This window comes from Thermobia domestica, chromosome 13 (genome assembly GCF_964235325.1).
Source record: "Thermobia domestica chromosome 13, izTheDome1.hap1.1, whole genome shotgun sequence".
NCBI lineage: Eukaryota > Metazoa > Arthropoda > Insecta > Zygentoma > Lepismatidae > Thermobia > Thermobia domestica.
Window position 1 is genome coordinate 47,643,836 of NC_137466.1, and position 22,455 is coordinate 47,666,290.

Genomic DNA, 22,455 nt, shown 5'->3' on the forward strand with positions numbered 1-22,455 from the left:
ATAGTAATATATTTCATTTTGAATCCTATACTCGAGAAGGCCAGTAGCTTTTGAGATGCTATTTTCAAAATGGAGCACTTCATATATTGCTTCACACTGAATGCTTTTCAGACGAGAATGTGTGTACTCAAAATCAGTATTGCAATAAAATAAAATCGTATAATATGTGTACAATTCTTATTTATTTCATTGTACGTTATATTTGTTCCTGAGAACCATTCCAGAGAAACATCTCGCATTTTGTTTGATCGAGAAAATCACCAATAAATTCTTCGAAATGTATAAAGTTCTTAGGAGGCCCAAACCGTACCACTATAGTTAGAATCGTGACCTCGATACTACACGATCATAGAAAAGAGAACGTGTGCAGAACTATACACATTTCGTTTTATTATGTAGCAACAATACTCGTTCTTCGCACGGGAAGAATACATATTATTTTAGACATAAAGTACTAATGGGGGCTGAATTGGGATTTAAATGGCATCGGAAGTGTCACTGTTCGTCTCAGTTATCCCGAAAACTATGAATTCGACACTAATATTGACCAGTATTGGCCACTGTTAATAAATTTTAAATATTTCCCCTCCCCTAAGGTGCACCGTGAAAGTGAAATGATAAAATCCATCCCAGGTCCGCATCTCATCTATGTGACAAATTTGATCGATATATTTCAACTAAGGTACACAAACTTTTATATTCCAGTTTGTTCCAAATAATGTGCCCCGTTTTAATTATTTAATTTTCTGTTTTCTTTTTCTTCTTCCAGTTTCAATTCGATCTACAGACCATGGCAAGACGTGAACGACAGTGATGAGAACAACGAGAGAGCTCGCAAAGCGTATGAAGCTCTTCTGACGGTCACTGCTCGAACACCGGACAATGAAACATACACCAAATTCTCAACGGAAGTGAAAGAAGAGGCTAATAGAACGTTTGGCTATAACTACGGAAATAAGTCAATCAGTACGTTTGTGTCAGCGTTCTATGATGCAGTGCTGTTGTACGCACATGCAGTGAACAAAACCCTAACCGAGTTCAATACAACTTCGATAAGAGATGTAAATGGTTCAGATATTGTTAGAAACATGTGGAATATGACATTTCAAGGTAAGTTGACAATTGGTTCATTTACAGTGTTTGTGTGTAATAACAATAAAACTGAGGAAATAACGTAATTTTGACTAAAAAGCACTAATTGGCCTGTATTTATAAATAGGGAGACAATACGTTAGAGGACATTAATCTATTCAGATCTTTAGAAAATATAGAAAAGAAAATATAACGTTTTCTTTTCCTTCTTTTCCTTAAATGTTATCTATTTTGAAAATAGTACATATCCTTCAAACAATTTATATATACAATTGCATAAATTATATTTTATGTATTTATACTGTATTTAGAAATTGTCTTTGAATTGCAAACGTCCAGAGCTGGTGTGGGATAAGTCTTCGACTATTAACTGTAGTCAAGATGAATATTATTCCTAACAGGTTTTTGCAATTACCTATTACATGGATGTTAACAATATTACTTCCAATGGCGACATGAGGTAGAAATTTCCCTTCAGATTTCAGAATTGTTTACCGTAGACTAATGAATTTTCTTCAATTCTGAATAGTTTTCCTCCTTCCTCGTCAGTTTTATTTCTTCCATAAAGTCGAGAGTCTACATAGATCATTCAGTTAGATTTTTTTCAATTATTCACGTTCTTCAAAATTTGTTGAGATAATTTGTCATTAACAACTTTCATCTTCATCTAACTACTTAATTCAGTGGAACAATACAAGGAGCCTCTCTCTCTCTCTCTTTTTTTTTTTATCAACTCACTAATACGCTATATTTTCTTGGAACATCTAACCACAATTTATGATCCCACACATGAGGCTACTCTGATTATATATTTTAGACTTATCCATATACCTAGGTACGCTGCAATAATTTTTTTAATTGAAAATTTTAGTGAGTACTGCTGACATGGAACGGACATGAACCTGTCATCCGGATATCCGAATCAAAACTAGTCCATTCGATAAACATAACAAAGTTATGCTCATATAAAAAATAGATGCCATGGACAACAGAGTAAGTCCCTAGGACCCATTAACCTGTTAGGATAAAGAAAATCGTAGACTCGCAGTGAAGTAGCTATAGCATCAATATTCTTCCTTGGAAAGTCATGGTTTATAGTTCATTCTCTTCAGCATGAAACAAGCTTTCCAGAGGTGCTACGTATTGGGGCTCATAACGTACTTGAACAGATAAAATTTGGAGAATGTTGATGAAAATTCTCTCTAAAAATCCCTTTCATTAACTTTGGACCCCTCTGGAGTGGTCCCGGGCAAACGCACGCAATCCAAATGTATCTCAAAAAATACTGTAGAGGATAAGAAATGTGTGTACCAAGTTTTGTATTGATAGACGGAATAGATATGAGGGAAAAGCTTTTATACCATTACCCCTTTGCCCTCATACTTATTCTGTATGCTTCATCATGCATACATGCTATCAAAGTAATTTTTTGGTATTACTTCGGTACTTTTTGGTATTTGTCGTTGGTATTACTTTTCAACAAATTGGTACTAAACTTTAAGTTTAAGGTGTTAAAGAAATCCAATAAAAGAAACTTCTGAAGTTTTGTTTATTCACACTTTCCTTGATGCATTCCAGAGAATTCTGTGTACGTTCAGTAATTGGCTATAGTAAACATTCCTTTAAATAATTCAATGTCCTTCATACTAGAATGTAGAGTGAATTGTAATTTTTGTTCTTAGATTCTGTTATAATATTGAATATATTAAAACATGTATATCGCAGCACATTTCTTGAATGGAAGCTAAATTAACATGAATTAAAGTCTGCAGCCAAATGTGTTTATTAAGAATATACAACGCAATCCACATATTCATTACGATTATGAATCTACCTCAAGTATTCTTACATGCTTCTTTAAATTTTGTTCAACTTATGAGGTTGAAGAGCAATCATTGTAGTGACTATCCTTTCTGTGAGATAATAAAGTTATGCTTTTCGAAAGCCCTCATACGACAAATTAATGGGATTGAGCTTTGCGTGTCCCTGATATTCACATCCTAGAATCCACGGCGGTTCAGTGGTGGAATTTGTGAGAATTGTTCAAAATGTTGTGAACTTGTATACACGCTCGTTAGAAGACAATGTAAAAAATAAATAAAATAATTTTCTATAACCTATTTTATAACGAACAGTGCCTACTACAGAAAGTTGTTGGAGATTTATGGTAAAGAATTCGGTCACTAGGAAGCTGAACACTTGTAGACGAGTAGTTTGTGAGTAGTTTGAAAGTGTTATATATTGATTAACTGGGACGACGGCTTTTGTGTGTGAGAGAGCGAGAGTGCTTACATGGCTCTGAAATTACGATCTTTAAAGAGCTCTAGATTTGGGCTCTTTTCGACATTCGTTATTATTATATCCAAATCAGTAAGTAAACAATGTATAATAGAACATTTCTTTGAGTCAAAGAGAAGGATAACTGCTATGTTGAATCAGAACAAAGCGACCACTATTGCTGTTACTTGGCCCTCCAGTGTCTGGTATCGTAGTTATCAGAGTGTACTCCCGATGTGCGAGAAGTGCGTTCTTTGGTGCTACGTGAGAAAAATAGTTAGAGCAATACAACGCTTCGCCATAACCGTAAATAGTAAAAATGCGCAAGATAAAGAAAGAGTATAAAGTTCAAGTTCTTATCCTCTTTCCCGTACATATCATGAAGGGGACGACAATCAATCGAAATTATACCATCGCGAAAGTTATTGCAGAAAGTTTTAGTGACTCTGGAGAAAGAGGAATGTATCTACCAAACTGTGATGAAAGGGGTTATCTTCTATCGTATCCGATTTTTCAAAGGTGAGTTCTGAACGTGAATGAGTGGAAAGTTCTCTACGTGGCTTCATGATTACTGATGGCTATTGCTATAATGTCAAACACACGGCATACAGAATACACAAAATGATAAATCCAATGCAGCTTATTCCGAAACGAAAATTCTGGAACCTCGTACTACCACGGTATTCTATCCCTATACAGCAGCAACAAATCTTGCGTTGTCATTCATCAGAACAAGACATCAAGTCATGCGACGAAGTCAAGGTAGCATACATGGAGTGAATAGTATGTAAAAAGAGCATTTTCTCAATCTCTTTACAGGTATTTCTTCGAAATCCTCTTATGTATTCCTTATGAATTATTTGGGTTCCTATTGTTTAAACGAGTGTTGGGGGGACGTATACATGATAGATTTTTAGAAAGTTTGTTAAGAGTAATGGAACAGACTTGAGGAAACCGTTCTTTCATGTAATCTTCTTCACTAGAAACCGACATGCAGGGTGAGAGTTATCAGACAGAGCTTAAAAATCGAGCACAACTGCTGATGACATTGCGGTATTTCTTAAGCTGGTAATAGTGTCAAACATCTTACGAAAAAAAAAGAAACTGAAATGACTTTCTGTATTTATTTAAAATCTCAGCCATATCAGGCCTTGAACAAGGTGCACAGATGTTCATACAAAATCACTGTATAGAATTGAATAAAGTTGCACTATATGACTAACAAATCCTAACATAATTATATACTTTAATATATAATAAATACTTTTATGTGAGTGAATAACCATTAAACAATACATTGTTGTTGGAAACAAGCGCGTTCATCTCTCTCAATCGCTCGTGACACCTTTCATCTCCACATCCGACATTCTGGATGTGTTACACATTACACTCACCTCACATCAGACCACACTACGTATGTTTGTTTGACCATCCAGATTGTTACCGTACTATTAATGTTTGCACTGTATGGTTTGAACACTATAACATGTTCGATGTGTTCCATGGGCTGCATGTTCAGATCACTACCTCCTACGAGCATCACCTTTTTGGGTACCAAATTTGGCCTAGATTCCTGAGTACGTAATGGATGAGGTGTTTTTAAATACATTTCAGTCATATATAGGTATATCTTATGACTGAATACTATTTATAGTATAGTACTAATGTACTATATGCTAGGTCTATACTACATACTACTATACTATATACACCCTAGTATTCATACTCTCCAGAATAAAGACCAGGATTAAGCGAAATATGTAACCTGCTGACCATAGCAGAATGTCAGCTGTGGAGTCACGTGAGTTTCGGGATGGTTCATTATGATTTCCGACGGTGTATAACTATGGGCCTAGATATCTTACTTGTAGTGGGTGGTGTCGAAATTTATCGATATTTAACAAAAGTCAAATCGTGGGACACCGAAAGAATCATTCTTCGATCGTGCTAATACTTGTTTTAGTGGAGTGTTCGGGAGCAACCGTTGCGAAAGAATATCAAATCTGGAATAAACAAGGGCAAGTGATGTCGCAAGTTCAAAAATGCAGAGGATTACAGAAGGTCGATTGTTAGGGTGAACTTCTCGTTCAGCGACTCATAGAGACTCATAAGAACGGTGGAGCAACTCAATGATCTAAGCCAGTCTCTCATAAATAAGCGTCATACACTGGTACGCATGCATGAGGTAATTCAGCGTACAAACTGACATCACCTAGCCCTCACCAGGATTCATAAATGTCAACAAGTTGCTTGATACAACGAACATTTGAATTAAACTAAAGAAGACTGGAAGAAGCTCTTCTGGTCCGAAAAGTCACAATTTTTACTTCTTTGCGTGATTGTACGTGCTTTGTGAAAATCTCATAAAGTGCTGAAGCTATCGTTCATGATGTTAACACTGGAGGCCGGTGATTTCCAGTGTATGGTATTGGTTATGTTTACGTGGCAAAAAAGTGTTTTTTGATAGTTCTAGTTGGACGAATGTTTAGTACCCGGATTGCGATCTCTTACAAGACTGAGTGTATCATGTCATGTTGTACTGCCTTCCCCATATGTCGATGGTAACTTCTAAAATAATATTGGTGCCCAGGTATTGCGCATGTCTTCTGAAGAATTGTTCGAAGTACATAGTATGAACTTAAAACATATTCCATGGTCCCCCAAACTCACTAGATCTCAACCCCATTATCTCCTGTGAGACATCGTCAAGTAATATATCCAGACTTTGGAGACACATTCCACCTCTAACTTGGCATTGAAGCTTGCATTACACTCATATTGATTAGTAATGCTAGTGGACAACTACTGGTGTCTCATTATACATATGGTACGTCGAAATGGTACTGAATTCAAGGAAAAAATAAAACTTACACGTTATTAGTAGGGGGTTCTCTTATACGGTCGGCTGGTGTACATATAAAAACCAGTATTTTCTTTCTTTGCTTTTTTTTTTTCAAAGTGATCGTGTAACTGATCACTACTATTGTGGCGATGATATATTGTTCCATAATCCAGAAAGTGAAAAACACATTTGTCAGAAGGACAAATAGCCTTAAATCTTTAATCTCACGTGAGAATTTTTCTAAGTGTACAGGTGTGGAGTTAGCTAAGTTTAATTAGCTGAAAAATGAATTATGGATTACTAGTGAATTATCGTTAGGGATTAGGAATTAAATTTCTGGGCTTTCGGCATCCATGAGCATGTTAGCCCGTCGTGTATAAGGGATGACGTCCCTCGGTGATCACGCCATCCAAGGAAAGGGAAGGAAGAAAGCTGTCTAGAACCTGTATGTTAGGTATTATCCCAGCATTTGCCTGGTGTGGATGAGGTAAACGCAGGAGAAAGCTCACTCAGGATGGCTGACCTGAAAACCTTTTACACTTTTCCGACCGAGTGTCCCCATCGGGTGAATTACCGTAAATTACTCAAACAAAGGGATGTAAATGACGACGAAAATTGACATTTGACACACAACTAATATCATGAAAGATTATACTTCAATGCGTAAATGAAACTCAACAACTCTCAGCAATTATCATGTCAAGTTTGTTCAAATTTGGATAAGTTTCTTTCATCGCTTTTAAGTGAAATTCCTGGATTTCATTAGGTTCACACCCTGTTTCAATACCTAATAACTCAAGAATCAAATGTCTACATAAAAATAGGGTATTTCACATACTTGTTAAGCTCATTGAGATCTACTACCATCGTGCTACGTTTGGAGAAAATCGGATGAATTTAATCGGTAATAGTATGTATTTATATTGGGTCGGTGTATAAGTTCGTGAGGTTTTCTTTTGGGTTGGCAACAATACGGCGTGAAGCGATTGTTTATCGTTATTCCGTTGTTTTACTGTAGTTGGGAGTTTGTGTGTTGTGAAACACAGGTTTCCTTGATTGTGAACGTATTGTATATATTTCAGACAAACTAATATGAAATGTCAAGTTGAGAAAAGTGATCATTTCCGTCATATTTTACTCTTCGAGTTTAACCGAGGATCCAGTGCAGCAGAAGCTGCGAGAACAATTTGTGCAGCGTACGGGAATGAAGCAATTGCTGAATAAACAGCACAGAAAAACTTCTTTTTACCAATGGCTAACATATTACTTTCAGTCAAAACCAAAACAGTTCTACAGGCGAAGCGTTGAACTGCTACCTGAACGTTGGCAGAAGGCCATAGATAGTGGAGGTGAATATATCACTGAGTGATTTGAGTTAATGTGAGTGACAGTAGAATGTATTGTTACACTCGTAGAATATGTTAATCTTATATCTATGTTGTATTTATATTTGAATTAACAGAACAGCAGGATAAAAATAAAATATAAAATATAAGAACGTCACGAACTTATGCATCGACCCAATATTATTATTTTTTCACTAAGTACCGGTACAAACTTCAAATTTGATGGCCAATAACTTGAGACTCAAAGACCTCCACAACCTAGTACGTAATTGATAAGCTTACTAATATCGTTAGGATCAGATTTTTTTACAACGAATGCATACAATATATACCAATATATATTCTATCCTTGTGATTAAAAAAAAAATTCAAATACAGGATTAAAAAATTCTTAATGAGGATTAGTCTTGTGCAAATAAACTCGATCTTTTCAGAATGTGTATATTATTTATTATGCGTAGATGGGCTTGTACGAAAAGCATGTATATATCTTTGTACTTTAAAAACGTTTCTTTATACTTAAACAGAAAGCACTTTTCTCTTTAGAAATAAGAGTAGAGTTATAGACAATGGTAGAATCCACGACAAATGATGAATGTTTACATACTATGTACAATTATTTTTAAAAATAAGTTCATTTGAGAGTATAGCCTAAGTCCTAATAGACAACAGTTCTGAAGCTTTTAGAGTAGATGTTCCTAATTATCTTTAATCAGCTTTAGAAGCCAAGCTTCCTTTCACCAAAGATAGATTACTACGCAACAAAGTCTGCTAATGAGAACATGCTGACAGGTTGGATAAAGTTCAGCGTCTCTTCTGCCAAGTATTAGATCTAAGTGACAACAATGCGCTGGAAACCTAACTAACAAATCAAATCCTCCGGTAAATTGTCAATGATCGTCTCGTACATTTATATACAATACTCCTCTTTGTGTGTTGCTAGTCAGAATTGATTTGAATTAGTATCAGAGGAGGACACGTGCTCGAATGCATCACATTGTGTAGCTATTTCGAGTTGTTCATTTACAAATAGTATATCCAATCAGATGAGAATTATGCATAATACAATACAACACAACTACAGAGATCATAATACGTGAATAGCCTTATATACAATAGCTCTCGTTCGCGTCCCCGCTTATCTAGTGGCTAGCGCGTGCTAATAGGATGCATGTGGTTCCAGGTTCAATTCCCGGTGAAAAAGAATTCAAATTCGAAAGCATTATGGTGGTTTGATTCCTCCTTAAACTGTAGGTCTACATCTCATATTGTCTCTTGCTGAATAGGAGAAGCTAAACTTCAAACAAACATCATACAATACTTCTCGTTCTAAATATTGACAAATGTCTAATTTTAAATGATTCTTTCTTCAGTAAATCTTGCCGAGGTCAATGTCATTGTCTTATAATCCAGGCTGGTGAGGAACGTTTTATACTGTGAAGATTGATCCTTTATGACGTCCTGTGCACTCGCTATCTGCATCGAATTAAAGCCCCAATCGTGGTTGAAAGCCCACATTTGTGGTAAGTTCTGTCCTGCATAACGTTGGTATTGCATAAGGTCTTAACACAATAGCTTGAACTCCATTAATTCTTGAATTTCCTCACAAGATGGTTAAGTAACGTTATACCTTTGACATGTGAGACCCACGTTCAAATTCAATTTATTGTCTGATTGTAATTTTAGTGCCCCATTCAGCGTAGAGACCATAGTACACAGGACCTACTGTTTAAATGGAATCCAAACCATCACTCAGTTTTGTATCGGAGGGAAGTGCTCCCTCGAGAACGACCCTGTGGCCACATGTGTTAGTCACTTGGTTATGAAGAGACACGTAATAATTCTTCTTGCAGTGCATGTGATTCGGATAGCTCATTAAACTCAAGGTTAATGACTTACAATTAATATAACTCTAGTAACGAAATAAGAGTAAATTCCAAATAAGCAAAACAAACACTAAGTCCTGGAATTAACAATAATATTTCATCAACTTTTGCTTCCAGTAATTGCACCGGAAATATTAAAAGTATTTGCTTCACTACTGTGTTATCCCACCTCATCCTTTGCTGTACTATTTTTCTCTAAATAGTGGTGACTTCATATCGGCCAGTGAGAAACAGCTGATCTATGAAAATACCCAAATATTGGATTTTTCGTTATAGTAAAGCAGGTACCCCTTAGGATAAGCATGTCGTATCAGAGCATTGACTACCTAGGGTTGTAATTGGTTAGTTGAAAAAATTGGCATTCCGTTTCAGCACCGAGACCACAATGACATGTCGACATACAATTTCGGTTGGTATTCTAATCACCGTAATGTGTTCAAGTCTCAAGATTTCCTCACCGATAATCAAACTAAAAACCACGTACGCCAAAGATGCACAAGTTTACCATTAGAGTAGCGGAGAGGGCTGACCTAGATTGTGTTGGTTGGTATTTGTCAAAAGGAGTCAACTTAGTACGAGGAGAGAATCGTTCCACTCCCAAATGTGCGGATTACTGGATTAATTGTTCCCGATTGTAAACAATGGTACCTCAGCTGTAATCTGAGATAGGCATGGTTGGATTGTAGCCCCTGTCTAGTTTCTATGTCCCAAATCATGACAGACTCTGTTTGGCTGTAGTCGTAACGTGGGATTGGTTATCCAGCAATGTCGGGATGCCTTCTGGCACCAAAAGAGGGAGGTGAACTTGCCTAAACGCTCCAGCGCGGATACTGGGGATGTTGATAGATCCCTGCTTGCTTATTGCTTCCTACTTCGGTCCATCCCACTAATGGAAGTGTCGCATTACCCTTCCTCCAAATGATTTAGTTGTTGATGCTGGAACCTCGAACGGAGCATATCACCATTCAGAAGAACTCTACACTGAGCCATCGTAGAGTGCTGTGCCCCCTTAACCAACTTAAGTTTGAACGTGTATGATGCTGTGCTGTATGTAATTTTAGAATTACCTACACAATAACATACAATGATCTATTTGAATCCAACATTTTTTCAAAGAAAGTGTGCTAGAACTATTATCATCATCATTGCTTAGGCGTAGTATTTTTCAAGTGATGGCTGTCATTTCAAAACACCAAAATCATGGAATATATACTACCACACTATACTTAATCTATGTTCATTATCTTGTAGTGTTACATTTTGATTCATGATAGAGATAGGTAAAGGATCTATCTAATTATTGGTGTTGCCCGGAAAAGTTTTCTCGTCTCGTATTTTTTTTTTTTTTTGTAGAAGTCTCATCGCGATTCTCGGCAGTTTCTTCTCGTCTCGTCTCGTCTCGTCTCGAGGGGGGTGAGTGTATATGCAGTAGACTCCCAACTGTGCGGCGTAATGTGGTGGAAGAACAGGCGGATAACAGAAAAGCCGGATACTTAGTTCTATAATTAGTCATATCTTAGTAGCCGCCCCAGTATCATTAAAAGCACACTTTTTATAACAAATTACGCTCTTATTAATAGTAGTTTCTGAGCTGTTCGTACGGATCAGTACTTTATAAATATATTTTATATATTGCACTGCACATTTAAAAAAAACATGTATATTACAGACAAAGGAAGTCCAATAATAAAAATGTACACATTTTGAGATAAACTTTATAATGTCTAACTTAATTCCAGGAAACATACAATAGTGTAAACAGAGGTTCTCAACTTTTCCACTACCATGCTACCATAAGTCGTATGCACCACTCAGCAGGGGCTAGCGTAGCACAGGTTAAGAAAATATTATGTACTCTATACAATTTTAAAATAAACAAGACATTAACGTTGATGAATAATTAACCAAACATGAAAAGATAGGCCTAAAAAGAGTCAAAACTTACAGTTTGTAGTGTTTGAAAATACGAGGTCTGTTCAGAAAAAGAACGAACTTTTGAAATAGCGCACCAACCGACACAGAGAGAACAAATGCGGCTGCTAAGAGCACCTAATGACAGGCTTAGACAACAAATTGCCATTTGCCTCGTTTTCGTGTGACCGTTAGTCGCCGAGCTACAGGCGTTTAAGTGGGAACTAGGGATGGCCAATTTCGGAATTTTTACTTTCCGGAATCCGGAAAGTAAAATCGCAAAATTCCGGATTTTTTCTAAATTCCGGATTTCGGATAAATTCCGGAATTTAAAAAATCCGGATTTCGGAAAAATTCCGGAATTAAAAAAATCAGGATTACGGAAAAAATCCGGAATTCGGAAAAAAATTTCTAAATTCCAAATTTTTTCTGAATGTCGGAATCTTTTTTGAATTCCAGAATTTTTCCGAAATCCGGAAATTTTCCGAATTCTGGAAAGTAAATTTTCCGATTCCGGAAAACAATTTCCAGCATCCGGATTCTGGAAAATTTTGGCCATCCCTAGTGAGAACGGTGTGCAAGCTGTTCGTCGGACTAATTATACAGTGACAATGCATGATCTTGAAGAACAACATTTGTGTGTAAAAGTTTGCTACAAATTTGGGGGGAAAAATTACGGAGACATTTCAATTATTTTTCAGTTCATTCAAGGTCTCCTGATCCGAAAAAGGCACACATGAATCGATCAAATATCAAGGTGATGTTGGTTGAGTTTTTTCATTAGAAAAGCACTGTTCATCATGAATTTGTGTCATGTAGTCAGATGGTAAACATACAATTGTACCAGGACATTTTAGCGTGATTGAGGGTGGTTGTGTGTAGGAAGAGGCCTGAATTATGGGAAAACTACACTTGGATGGTGCACCGTGCCGATGCGCCTACTCACACTTCGCTTTTCATCCGCTATCTGGAAAAAACTTGAGTCTCTCGTTGTGTAATATCTAACTTATTCTCTGGATTTAGTCCCGCCAGATTTTTTTCTTGTTTTCCAAACTTAAAATCACTCTGAAAGAACGTCGTTTCCAAACCATAGAGAAGTTTCAGGATAATGCGACAAGAGACCTGTACACCATTCTAGGATGCTATCGAAAAATTGAAGAAACGTTGGAAACGGTATATTGCCAGGAGAGGGGATTACTTTGAGGGGAACAGTGTTTAAAATGCTATAAAATGGGAAATACAGATTTTAAAGCAAAAGTTCGGTTTCGTTTTGAACACACCTCGTACCCATGATAGATGACTGCTTCTCCTTGGAACAGTTGCGTTATTATGAAAGCGTTACAAGTCGAGTAAACCGTTTAAAAGATATTCCTAGTTATATATAAAATGAAGAACATTTTTAAACTATCTATTCGACTAGTAATGGTTTCATAAAAATGCATATTGTGGAGTTTCTTTCTCTCTTGCTTTCTTTCTGCCTTTTTTCGTTAACTGGGCCGGATAGTACGGAAGCTTGATGTTTTCGAGCTGAGCACTACTTGATTTCTGAAAATAGTGCAAATAGTAGTCTTAATAGGTTAATTTAATAATAGACCAGTGGCGACCCGTGCTTCACGTGCATGGCGCAAAATGGCTTGACCTTTCTTCTGGAGGCTTTCAGGCACATAGTATTCTGATGGATTGCAAAACATCTCCGTGTTATAGTTGGTTGGGTTAGGTTGGGTTGGGTTACTAAAAATTAATCTACGAATGCGGGTGCTTTTAGTTTGACACATACCAGTTAGTATAAACATATCATTTGAAAGGTTATGTACTTTATAGTTATCATAGGGGAGCTAGGAATTGTCTGTTGGGGGCAGACCTTTTGTGGGTCTCGGTGGTCTTGGTAGGGGGCCATCTTATAGGTGGTATTTTTATTTTTTGTCAAAAAGTTCGAGGGGCAATGTCCCCCATGCCCCCATAACTCCGCCCATGATAGATATATGTATATATACGTTATAGAAAATATATATGTGCATTCGTCTATTTTCATCCCTGAGAGGATAGGAAGCTAAAACACAATTTTCGCAAAATCTACTTCAGCATAACTATTTATATTCGGTCGCAGAGATACCAAACAGTTTGAGAATATTTAATAAACGAGAGGATTAAATTAAGGCAATGAAGGACGTGGATGAACATGCAGTGGAAAATTGGTTCCGAAATTTCCGTCGTAATGACTTACGCTTGGAAGATAAGAAAGATCAATAACATCGTTCCTTCGTGAAGAGAAACTAAGCGTAGATCATTCAGCTGTAGCATTGGATTTGGGGAAACTAGAAAAGGTGAAAAGACGGACAAACCTAAGCGAGAACCAGATAAATCGACGCTTTGAATCTGCTCTTCACTCTTGCTACATCTGTGCTATGAACATATTCCATTTTCCGAACATTCACACAGATAAGGAAAGCTAAACCTTGTACTGCAACCGACATACTCTATCAAAGTTCGGAATCAGTCATACATGATTAGTGGACCGCCATGTACGGTTAGCATATTTTCAAATATGGTAAACGGGAGAGTTTTGAACAAATTATTTTTCTGACAAGTTTTCCACAACTTTTAACTTCCCTTTCTTAGATCCGATATCACATATACATACATATAACCTGTGTATATATTGTGTGTTTCAAATTACACAAACATATCAATTTTACAATGCTATTGTTCAAGTTATTTCCTAGTCTCTCCACTGAACATTTAACCCAATTCTATAAATAATATTGAACCTGCATTTACAATTCAAATGTAGTTGTAACGAAAGTTCGAAAGATTTTCTTCTGACCTAGGCGCCAGTTCTGAAAACTAAGCGTCATACTAATACCAATCTAATTTGATGCATTGATCTACATGTTTTGGTCATAAATAGGAAGGCTTAAGACTTGTATTGCTAATAACCATGGCGACCTGTCACCCGGAAGTATTCGAAGGAAGAAAGTGTCATTCTATACCTATTATAAACTCATATACACCCATGATACAGATGCAATGTAGCACACGTAATGACTACAGTCGTATTGCTTAAGAAACGACTGTTTATATCAACCAGTTAATTAGAGATTAAGTAGTATAATCAATCATGTATAAAATGTACGTACACAAAAGCAAAAAACAATTACTTATTTTTGTTTCTTGATGAAACTGAAGCTGGAATGCTGGATGAGATTCGAAATATAAAGTAGCATTCTCATGTTAAAGCTATTATACGGAGCCATTTTTGATTTTGAGCCGAGACGAGATGAGAATTTTTCACGATACTTCTCCTTGTGGCACATATACATTCATATATATATATATATATATAATTTAGATTTCTGGGCTTTCTGCATCTAAGGCCATTTAGCCCGTCACGTTTTTTGAGGGATGACGTCCCTGGGCGAGGACACAATCCGGGGAAAGGGAAGGAAAAAAAGGATTGGGGAAGGAAAGAAGCGGCCTGGAACCTATAAGTTAGAAACCACCCCGGCATCTGCCTGATGTGAATGAGAAAAAAACTAGGAAAACCTCATTCAGGTTGAATAAAGGAATATTAAGAAATTAATAACATTTTAAAAAATTATTTGATCGTGTATAATTTATAGATAAGTTTCATCCTTGTTGAATTGCACAATCACTTCAACTTCCGTAAATGTTAGATATAATTAGAGATGCAAGGGCTCGGAAAAAAACCGGCTTTTTTGAAAAAAAACTCGGTTTTTTCTGCTTCGCTTTTTTGCTTGGGAAATTTTGGGCTTTTTTGAAAATTTTGCTTTAAACTGATAAAGCAGATTTTGTTTCGCTTCTCTACAACAAAAAAACTCATTTAATTAGTGTTTGATGCAGATAATAATATGAAACCTCGAAAATAAGCCCTTCGGGCTCGAAAATAAAGCATAAATTTCAGAAAGATTTTTTTAAAAAATTCTTAACATATTTACATTATGAATTCCAAAGGATTAACCAATATATGTAATAATATTTTAACCTCTTATATAAAGTAAATACTTAAAAATGATACATAAATAACTGCCAAAATTGTATGTAGTATTTTTACTTCAAAATACCACACACCCTCTTTTGGAAGCAAAATAAAGAAAAACATGAGAGAATTCTACACATCAAGAGGCTCGTTTCGGGTGATTCCGTACATTCTTGAAATTTTTCAGTTAAGTTTTAACTTTCATATACATTGTATGAACATTTCGAAAAAATTTTTCACTGATTGATCACATGCGTAATAATCTGTTACCACCTATCATGTGTTTCGGATCTGCAAAATCGGTAAAGCTCCAAATTCTGTAATGCACTGACTGTTCCTTAAGCTTGTTCAGAATAGGGAAAGTATCGAATTTTCTGTTCATGGATCCTCGTACGTAATAGACGGTTCATCTGAGCGTATGGTTTCCCAGGCTGTAGAATATATAACCACCATTACGGTTTAGCCAGTCCTGAATGTTTCTGAATGTTTAACAAGAAAATTCAACATATCATTACGAAACTTTTTTTTAAATACAGAAAAGAAAAACTATGGAATACATTTAAAACGAGTGGAAGAATCAATCACTGTTCCAATTCACTAGAAAAACGACAAAACCGATTGTAATAATTATCGAGGCATTTCTCTTAACATTCTATTAATAAGATTGACCCCATACAGATGGAATTATTGGAGATTATCAGTGTGGATTTAGTCGAAATCGACCAGATATTTACCATTTACCATATTTACCAAATACTCGAAAAGAAATGGGCATATATTACCCAGTACATCAATTGTTTATTGGTTTTAGAGACGCTTACAACTCGGTTAGGAGGGAAATATTGTACAACATTCTTACAGAATTTGAAATACCGAAAAAGCTAGATTTGTTAAGTGTTTAAATGAATTCCAGAGTAAAGTCCGAGTAGAAAAACGCGAACTTCCACGTCGAGATTGGCCTGAAACAAGGATATGCGTTATCGCCGTTATTATTCAGCTTTGTTCCGGAGTACGCTATAAGAAAAATCAAAGTTAGGACCCAAGCCCTAGAGTTGAATGGTATTCACCAGGTTATGGTGTATGCTGATGATGTAAATACGATAGGAGAACAATCGAAAGAAATGCAGAGGCCTTATTAAACGCTTGCAGGGACTTGAGTAAATGCAGAGAAATCTAAATACAAGGAAGTTCACAAGGGTCGTAATACGGCAAATTATGAATGCGTTAAACTTTCGACATAGTGGATACTTTCAAATATCTTGGATCAGTATTACCAGACCAAAATCATACCCACAAAGAAATTAAATGTCGACTGAAATCAGGAAATTCTTGTTACTCTTCACTTCAAGACATTTTGTCGTCACGAATTCTGTCAAGGAATTTAAAGCTTAAAATATATAAAATGATAATCATGCCTGTTATGTTTTATGGTTGTGAAACATGGTCGCTTACGCTGAGGGAAGAGCGCAGACTGAAATTATTTGAGAATAAAATTCTGAGACAAATATTTGGACCCAAGAGGAACGGGAATCGGGAATGGCAGAAACTTCATAACGAAGAACTACATAATTTATACGGTTTACCAAACATCGTTAGAGTCATCAAGTCTAGGAGGCTCAGGTGGGCAGGTCATGTAGCCAGAATGGAAAAAAGTAGGAACGCTTTCAAAGTTTTAACTGGAAATCCAATCGGAAAACGTCCATTAGGAAAACCTAGGCCCAGATGAGAGGGCAATATTAAGATGGATCTAGCAGAAATAGGAGTACAGAGTAGAAACTGGATTGAATTTGATAAGGACAGAAGTCAATGGAGAGCTTTTGTGGCCATAGAGAAAGAGAGAGAGAGGGAATAGATTTAAGTTAAGCACAACTGCACAACAAACATAAGTGAATGGTTAGCTTTAGCGCTTCTATCGTGAAGTCCGGGATTCAACCCCGCATTCGACTATTTTGACAAAAGTTTTTCTTAATTCCATCTGTGAATGTAGAGATAGTGCGTGTACTGTGAGTCCTGTCCGACTTCCTTTCTAATCGTTTTTAAATCTTTGTTATTACTAATTACCGGCAGTGATGGATTTGCGAAGAGGGTTAGCGTGGGGATGTCTTTCGGATTGAAGCCTCTACCCCGAAATTACGGAATTTCTAAAACAAACTAAATATTAGTTTTGCCTTTACTCATAAACTTCAAGCTGTCCTCAAATAAAAAATTAGGAATTTTTAGAAAAACTAAGCATTAATAAGAAAAACCCTTCCCAAAATACTTTTCTAAATCCACCAATGATCATCAGTATAAAATGTTCTTCAAGCTTATATCTGGAATATTATAGCTAAATATGCAAATGAAACGAAATATTTGTTATGCCTGTACTCATAAACTTAAGCTCCTCTTAAATAAAAGTTAGGAATTTTTAGAAAAAACAAACATTATTCAGAAAAAAACCTCCCAAATATTTTTCTAAATCCGATACTGATTATTTCTGTCAAATGGTTTCAAGGTTGTGTCCGGGAGATTATTGTTAAATCATTGCACAGCTACAGTATAACGGAAATGTGGAAGTACACTCGAACAAATATATTGAAAACCGTACGCTCTGATGGATATATTGAAAAACATAAGTTTAATTATGTGCTAGAAGCTAGAGTACTAAGCTCTAAGAAGTGAAACACGGATGACTAAAAAGAAATGATCTGGAGAAGAATAAAATGTCGATGATTCAGAAGTTAAAATAAAGTTAAATAGTGTCTACAATTGTTCTCAAATACTACGTACTTTATGTTTACTTTAATTCATAAACCATGCTCCAGCAAACATGATGGTGAATTCCAGAGCGAAATATGGCATTTAGGTCATGGGATCTTATTTAACTTTAGAGTATACTATAAGAAAGCTATTTAAACCGAAAAATCATGAATATGAAAAAGCCAAAATTTCCAAAATTCTCGTTTCTTTTTTCAAAAAAGCCGGCTTTTTATGTGCAATAAACCATCGATTGAAAAAAGCCGGCTTTTTTGCATCTCTAGATATAATATATGATTAAAACATATGATCGAAACTAATACGCACAATGTAACATTTATACAATCTTTTATTATTATTATTATTATTATTATTATTATTATTATTATTATTATTAAAAGCATTGATTAGGCTTGCCGCTACTGAGAAGCTTTCATGCGCCACAGTCTTCAAATAACCTCTTCATCTTCACGTTGTAATTTTCTGTTTTAATGTTGTCCATGAAGTGCAGTCTCCTCTTGTCCTTCTACTGTATCTTCTCTTGACTGCAAATGCCTCATAATATAGCTCCTTGTCAGCCAATGAACAAACCATCTTTTTTTCGTCTTTCGAGTTTTATCCAAAAAAAAAAATGTTCTTTTTCCCTCACTATTTCTTACATCTTCTCAATTTTACACCCATAATTTTTTTTTCAATTCTTCTCCATGCTTAGATTTCGAAAGCTTTCAATGTTTCTTATATCGCTTTTGTGAATGTCCACGTTTCTGCCTCATTGAGTAAAATATATTACAGGAAACATTTTAGAATCTTTTCTAAACTCTTTATTCAAGGACTCACAAAAGAGACTTTTCTTTCTACTGAATGCTTCCTATTCTTGCATATATTTCAGGTTCACACTTCTTCATCACTCACCATACTACACAGATATCGAAAACTGGTGGCCTGGTTTATTTTCTTTCCCTCCCGTACTTATATATATTTGACACCGGTCGCTTCGTTGCAATTACCATGGCTTTTCCCTTTCTGAGTAGTATTTTCATCTCATATTCTTTACAGCCCTTTCTCAAGTTTTATACTCAATATTTTAACAATTTTCTTTCTAGAGTCTGCAAAAAGTTTTTTATCATCTGCAAAGCATATACGGCTAATTATTCTATTTTTTATAAAAATTCCATCTTCATTATGCATTCTGCACGGTGGAAGCATACGTGGTTCGGATTCCAATGTCTCACATCGACTCGATTCTGAAGTGAATGCTAAACTTTACCCAATCAATACAGACCCTTCTTGACTATCGCTTCTATGTTAATATTGTTTTTTTTTTTTTCACCAAGAATGTTAGAAGTTGATCTCTTTTTATTGCTATTATTTTTAGTGTGTGACTGACTCTGAAGTTATAGATTTAGTATAGTTGACAAACAATTATATTTTCAATACTCTGTTTTCTTTTCTAAGTAGTTCACATGGCTCTTATTTTCAGGAATAACAGGAGAAGTGAGCATCGACGGGAACGGTGATAGGAATGCTGATTACTCTCTTCTTGATCTCAATCCTGAAACTGGAGAGTTCGAAGTAAGTAATGATTATTATTTTCATAATCTGGAGTGTAATGTGTATGTTACAACATTCTTCCTTATTATATTTTTTTCGTGATTTTCCTCCTTAATGAAATGTTTCTTTTTTAATTATGAAACTTGTATAAATCATTCACTTCTAAAATTTCCTTATAACAGTCATGGAATGGGCAAGTAAGGAACTGCATCACTAGCTGATGGTTATCACCGTTTATCACATTTGATTATGTATCTGTGGTGCAGAGAAAATGGCCTGTATCAAGCGATATGACAGTGAGATGTGTTTAAACATGGCAGAACCAAAAGATCACAAAAGGCGTGTTATATACTTTACTTTTAAACCAGAACATTCAGTAGCAAAGAAAATGAATGATGTGTATGGTCAGGAAACCCATCATGTTCGCAGTGTAAGAAATCGTAAAATTTTACTCTTCAAAAACCAGCCTCAACGATTCACCACGTTAGATAAGAACGTTCTTCGAGCGTTTCTTGAGGAGAACCCACGTCGATTAATGAGAGATTTGTCCACAATGCTCTATTTAGTACATTCCTTACTTGTGTGTCCAAGCTGGGGTAGTGGATGCGTTGAAACCAGGCCCGTGCTGGCCCACCGGGATACGTCCCGGTGCGCCCTCCGAAATATTATATTTTACATACAGGTGCAAGTTTTTTTATAATAAATTCTTACAGTTGTTATTGGTACAGAACCCGTGATAAGTACAGTGCGCTTTACATAAAGCGCCTTTGCGAATCCACATCAAACATAAACGATTTATTCTTTTGTATGGCATGATTCTGTAGAATAAATACATATTGTTACTGTTGATAAAGAACCTCGCTCTGCATATAGAGCGCCCTGTGAAACATCGCATTATAGATAAGTGGTTTTAGTTCTTCTTCTGTATACCAGTTCTGTATAGTAAATTCATATAGTGGCTGTTGGTAAAGAACTTGTGAAGGGTACAGTGAGTCCTTATTTCGCAGGGTACCTTTTATATCACATTATAAATATTTTTAAAATTCTTCTGTATACCAGATTTGTATTATACATTCATACATTTGCTATTGGCAAAGAACAGGTATAGAGCACAATCACTTTTCAAAAAATATGTATGAATCCAGTAAAGCAATTAACATGCAGGTCTATTTGGCAAGATAATATAGGAGCTATTCATGCTGCTACTTATTTATTGACAAAAAAAAAAGCACAATTGATATAGCGCAGTCTAAACAATTCATGTTTTTAAAGCTCTTTATTTACAAATTTGATTGTTTCTGTGTGTTTTAGACCAGAGTTTGAATAATAATCAGTGCCTATTGTATTTCTGAAATATAGCTATAGCTATATTGATTTATTGGTATATATTTAGCTTCATTTTGTTTGACAAAACATTTGTTACAAGAACTAAAAAGTCCTCTCTAATAAAGATGTTTTCACAGTTTAGCTACTTACTTACTAAACAAATTTGGTGGTTTTAACATAAAATGGCCTCTCTCTCTCTCTCTCTCTCTCTATATATATATATATATATATATATATATATATATATATATATGTACAGTGTAACAAACGTCGGGAGGTGATTCCTGACACTGAGATAAAACGAAAAGTGTAGACCAACTTGGGTGTAAAAATAACCCCTTTCGGCATCTTGATTACCCGAAAATTTGTCGGAAAAATATTTTAAAAAAGTAGCCATAACTAAAGAATAAAACGTCGTATTTAAGTTGGATAAAAGAGAATGTCCATTATTTTTAGTCGTAGGTTCCATTATACAATCGGTTATAGACTAGTTGCGGTGCAAGGGTGACTCCCAAAGAAACTGGAGTATTCCTTCAAGTATGTTATCAAATGTTGAATGAGGGAAATGAACAACAATCAAGTACAAGATTTCAACAATCAAAAATAATAATACATGTTCAAGTTAGAAGAAAACTTAGAATTCGAACGTAAGAGTTATACACATGTGTGATTGATCTATTTTGTCTCAAGTACAGAATAAATTGAGAAGTTTGACGTAATAAGGGAGTAAGCGAGTTTACGCCCCTTTTGCATCAAACGCATTTGTGGCTTTTGCCATGCTTGTTTAGCCTCCTGGTAACATTTCAATTCAATATCGGAATAAAATTCTTCATATTACATTGTTTTATGTAAGAAAAAAAAACAGTACGTCAATTTTCAACATAGTTTTTCTCCAACTGCATGTTTCAGATTTACGCCCTTATTGCATCAAACGCCTCAATTCTCGGAAGAAGAGTTTAAATAAAACGAAGTCTTTAACGTATCAGAGTTGTATCTTCTAGGCTAATGGTGACAGATGACAAATGTACGGCTTCCTGTCCAAATTATGAAGTGTGAAATTGAAGACAATAACTTTGATCCAGATTAGGTTTAAAACTGCATAGGACAGTAGTATCCAAAAATGCAAAGTTCATATGTGATGAACGAGTGTACAGCGGTTCTCCACATGACAACAGAGGCTCCCAAATATTGCGTGAATACATCATGAGCAAAAGTAAATTGCATTAAAGGGTATCTTCCTCGTAATATGTAATTCCGTGAAATATTATACTTCTGTGCACAGAAACAATAAGAATGGACGAAACACGAGATGTCGTACATGTTGCATAACGATACAAAGAAATGCGCTGGGACAGTATACTTGATTTATCCGTTAAGTGAATCTTCTTCCAGGGATATTTTCAAGGAGCTTCTCCCCTCCCTGTGGAGTTGGCAAAGCGTCCCTTACCCCTAAGCTATGAAAATTTACATTGTTATTGTGAATATACCAAA

The 22,455-nt window shown here is 35.7% G+C and overlaps 1 protein-coding gene across 3 annotated transcripts in view; it reads left to right on the top strand.

Annotated features, from left to right (window-relative positions):
- The window catches only part of LOC145668129 (atrial natriuretic peptide receptor 1), a 2,711,550-nt gene that overhangs the window by 1,363,888 nt on the left and 1,325,207 nt on the right, over positions 1–22,455 (top strand). For all 3 annotated transcript variants that reach the window (XM_081735691.1, XM_081735693.1, XM_081735692.1), the window contains 2 exons: positions 770–1,110; positions 19,568–19,659. In XM_081735691.1, coding sequence (XP_081591817.1) covers positions 770–1,110; positions 19,568–19,659 — 433 coding nt within the window. The remainder of the gene's footprint in view (positions 1–769; positions 1,111–19,567; positions 19,660–22,455) is intronic.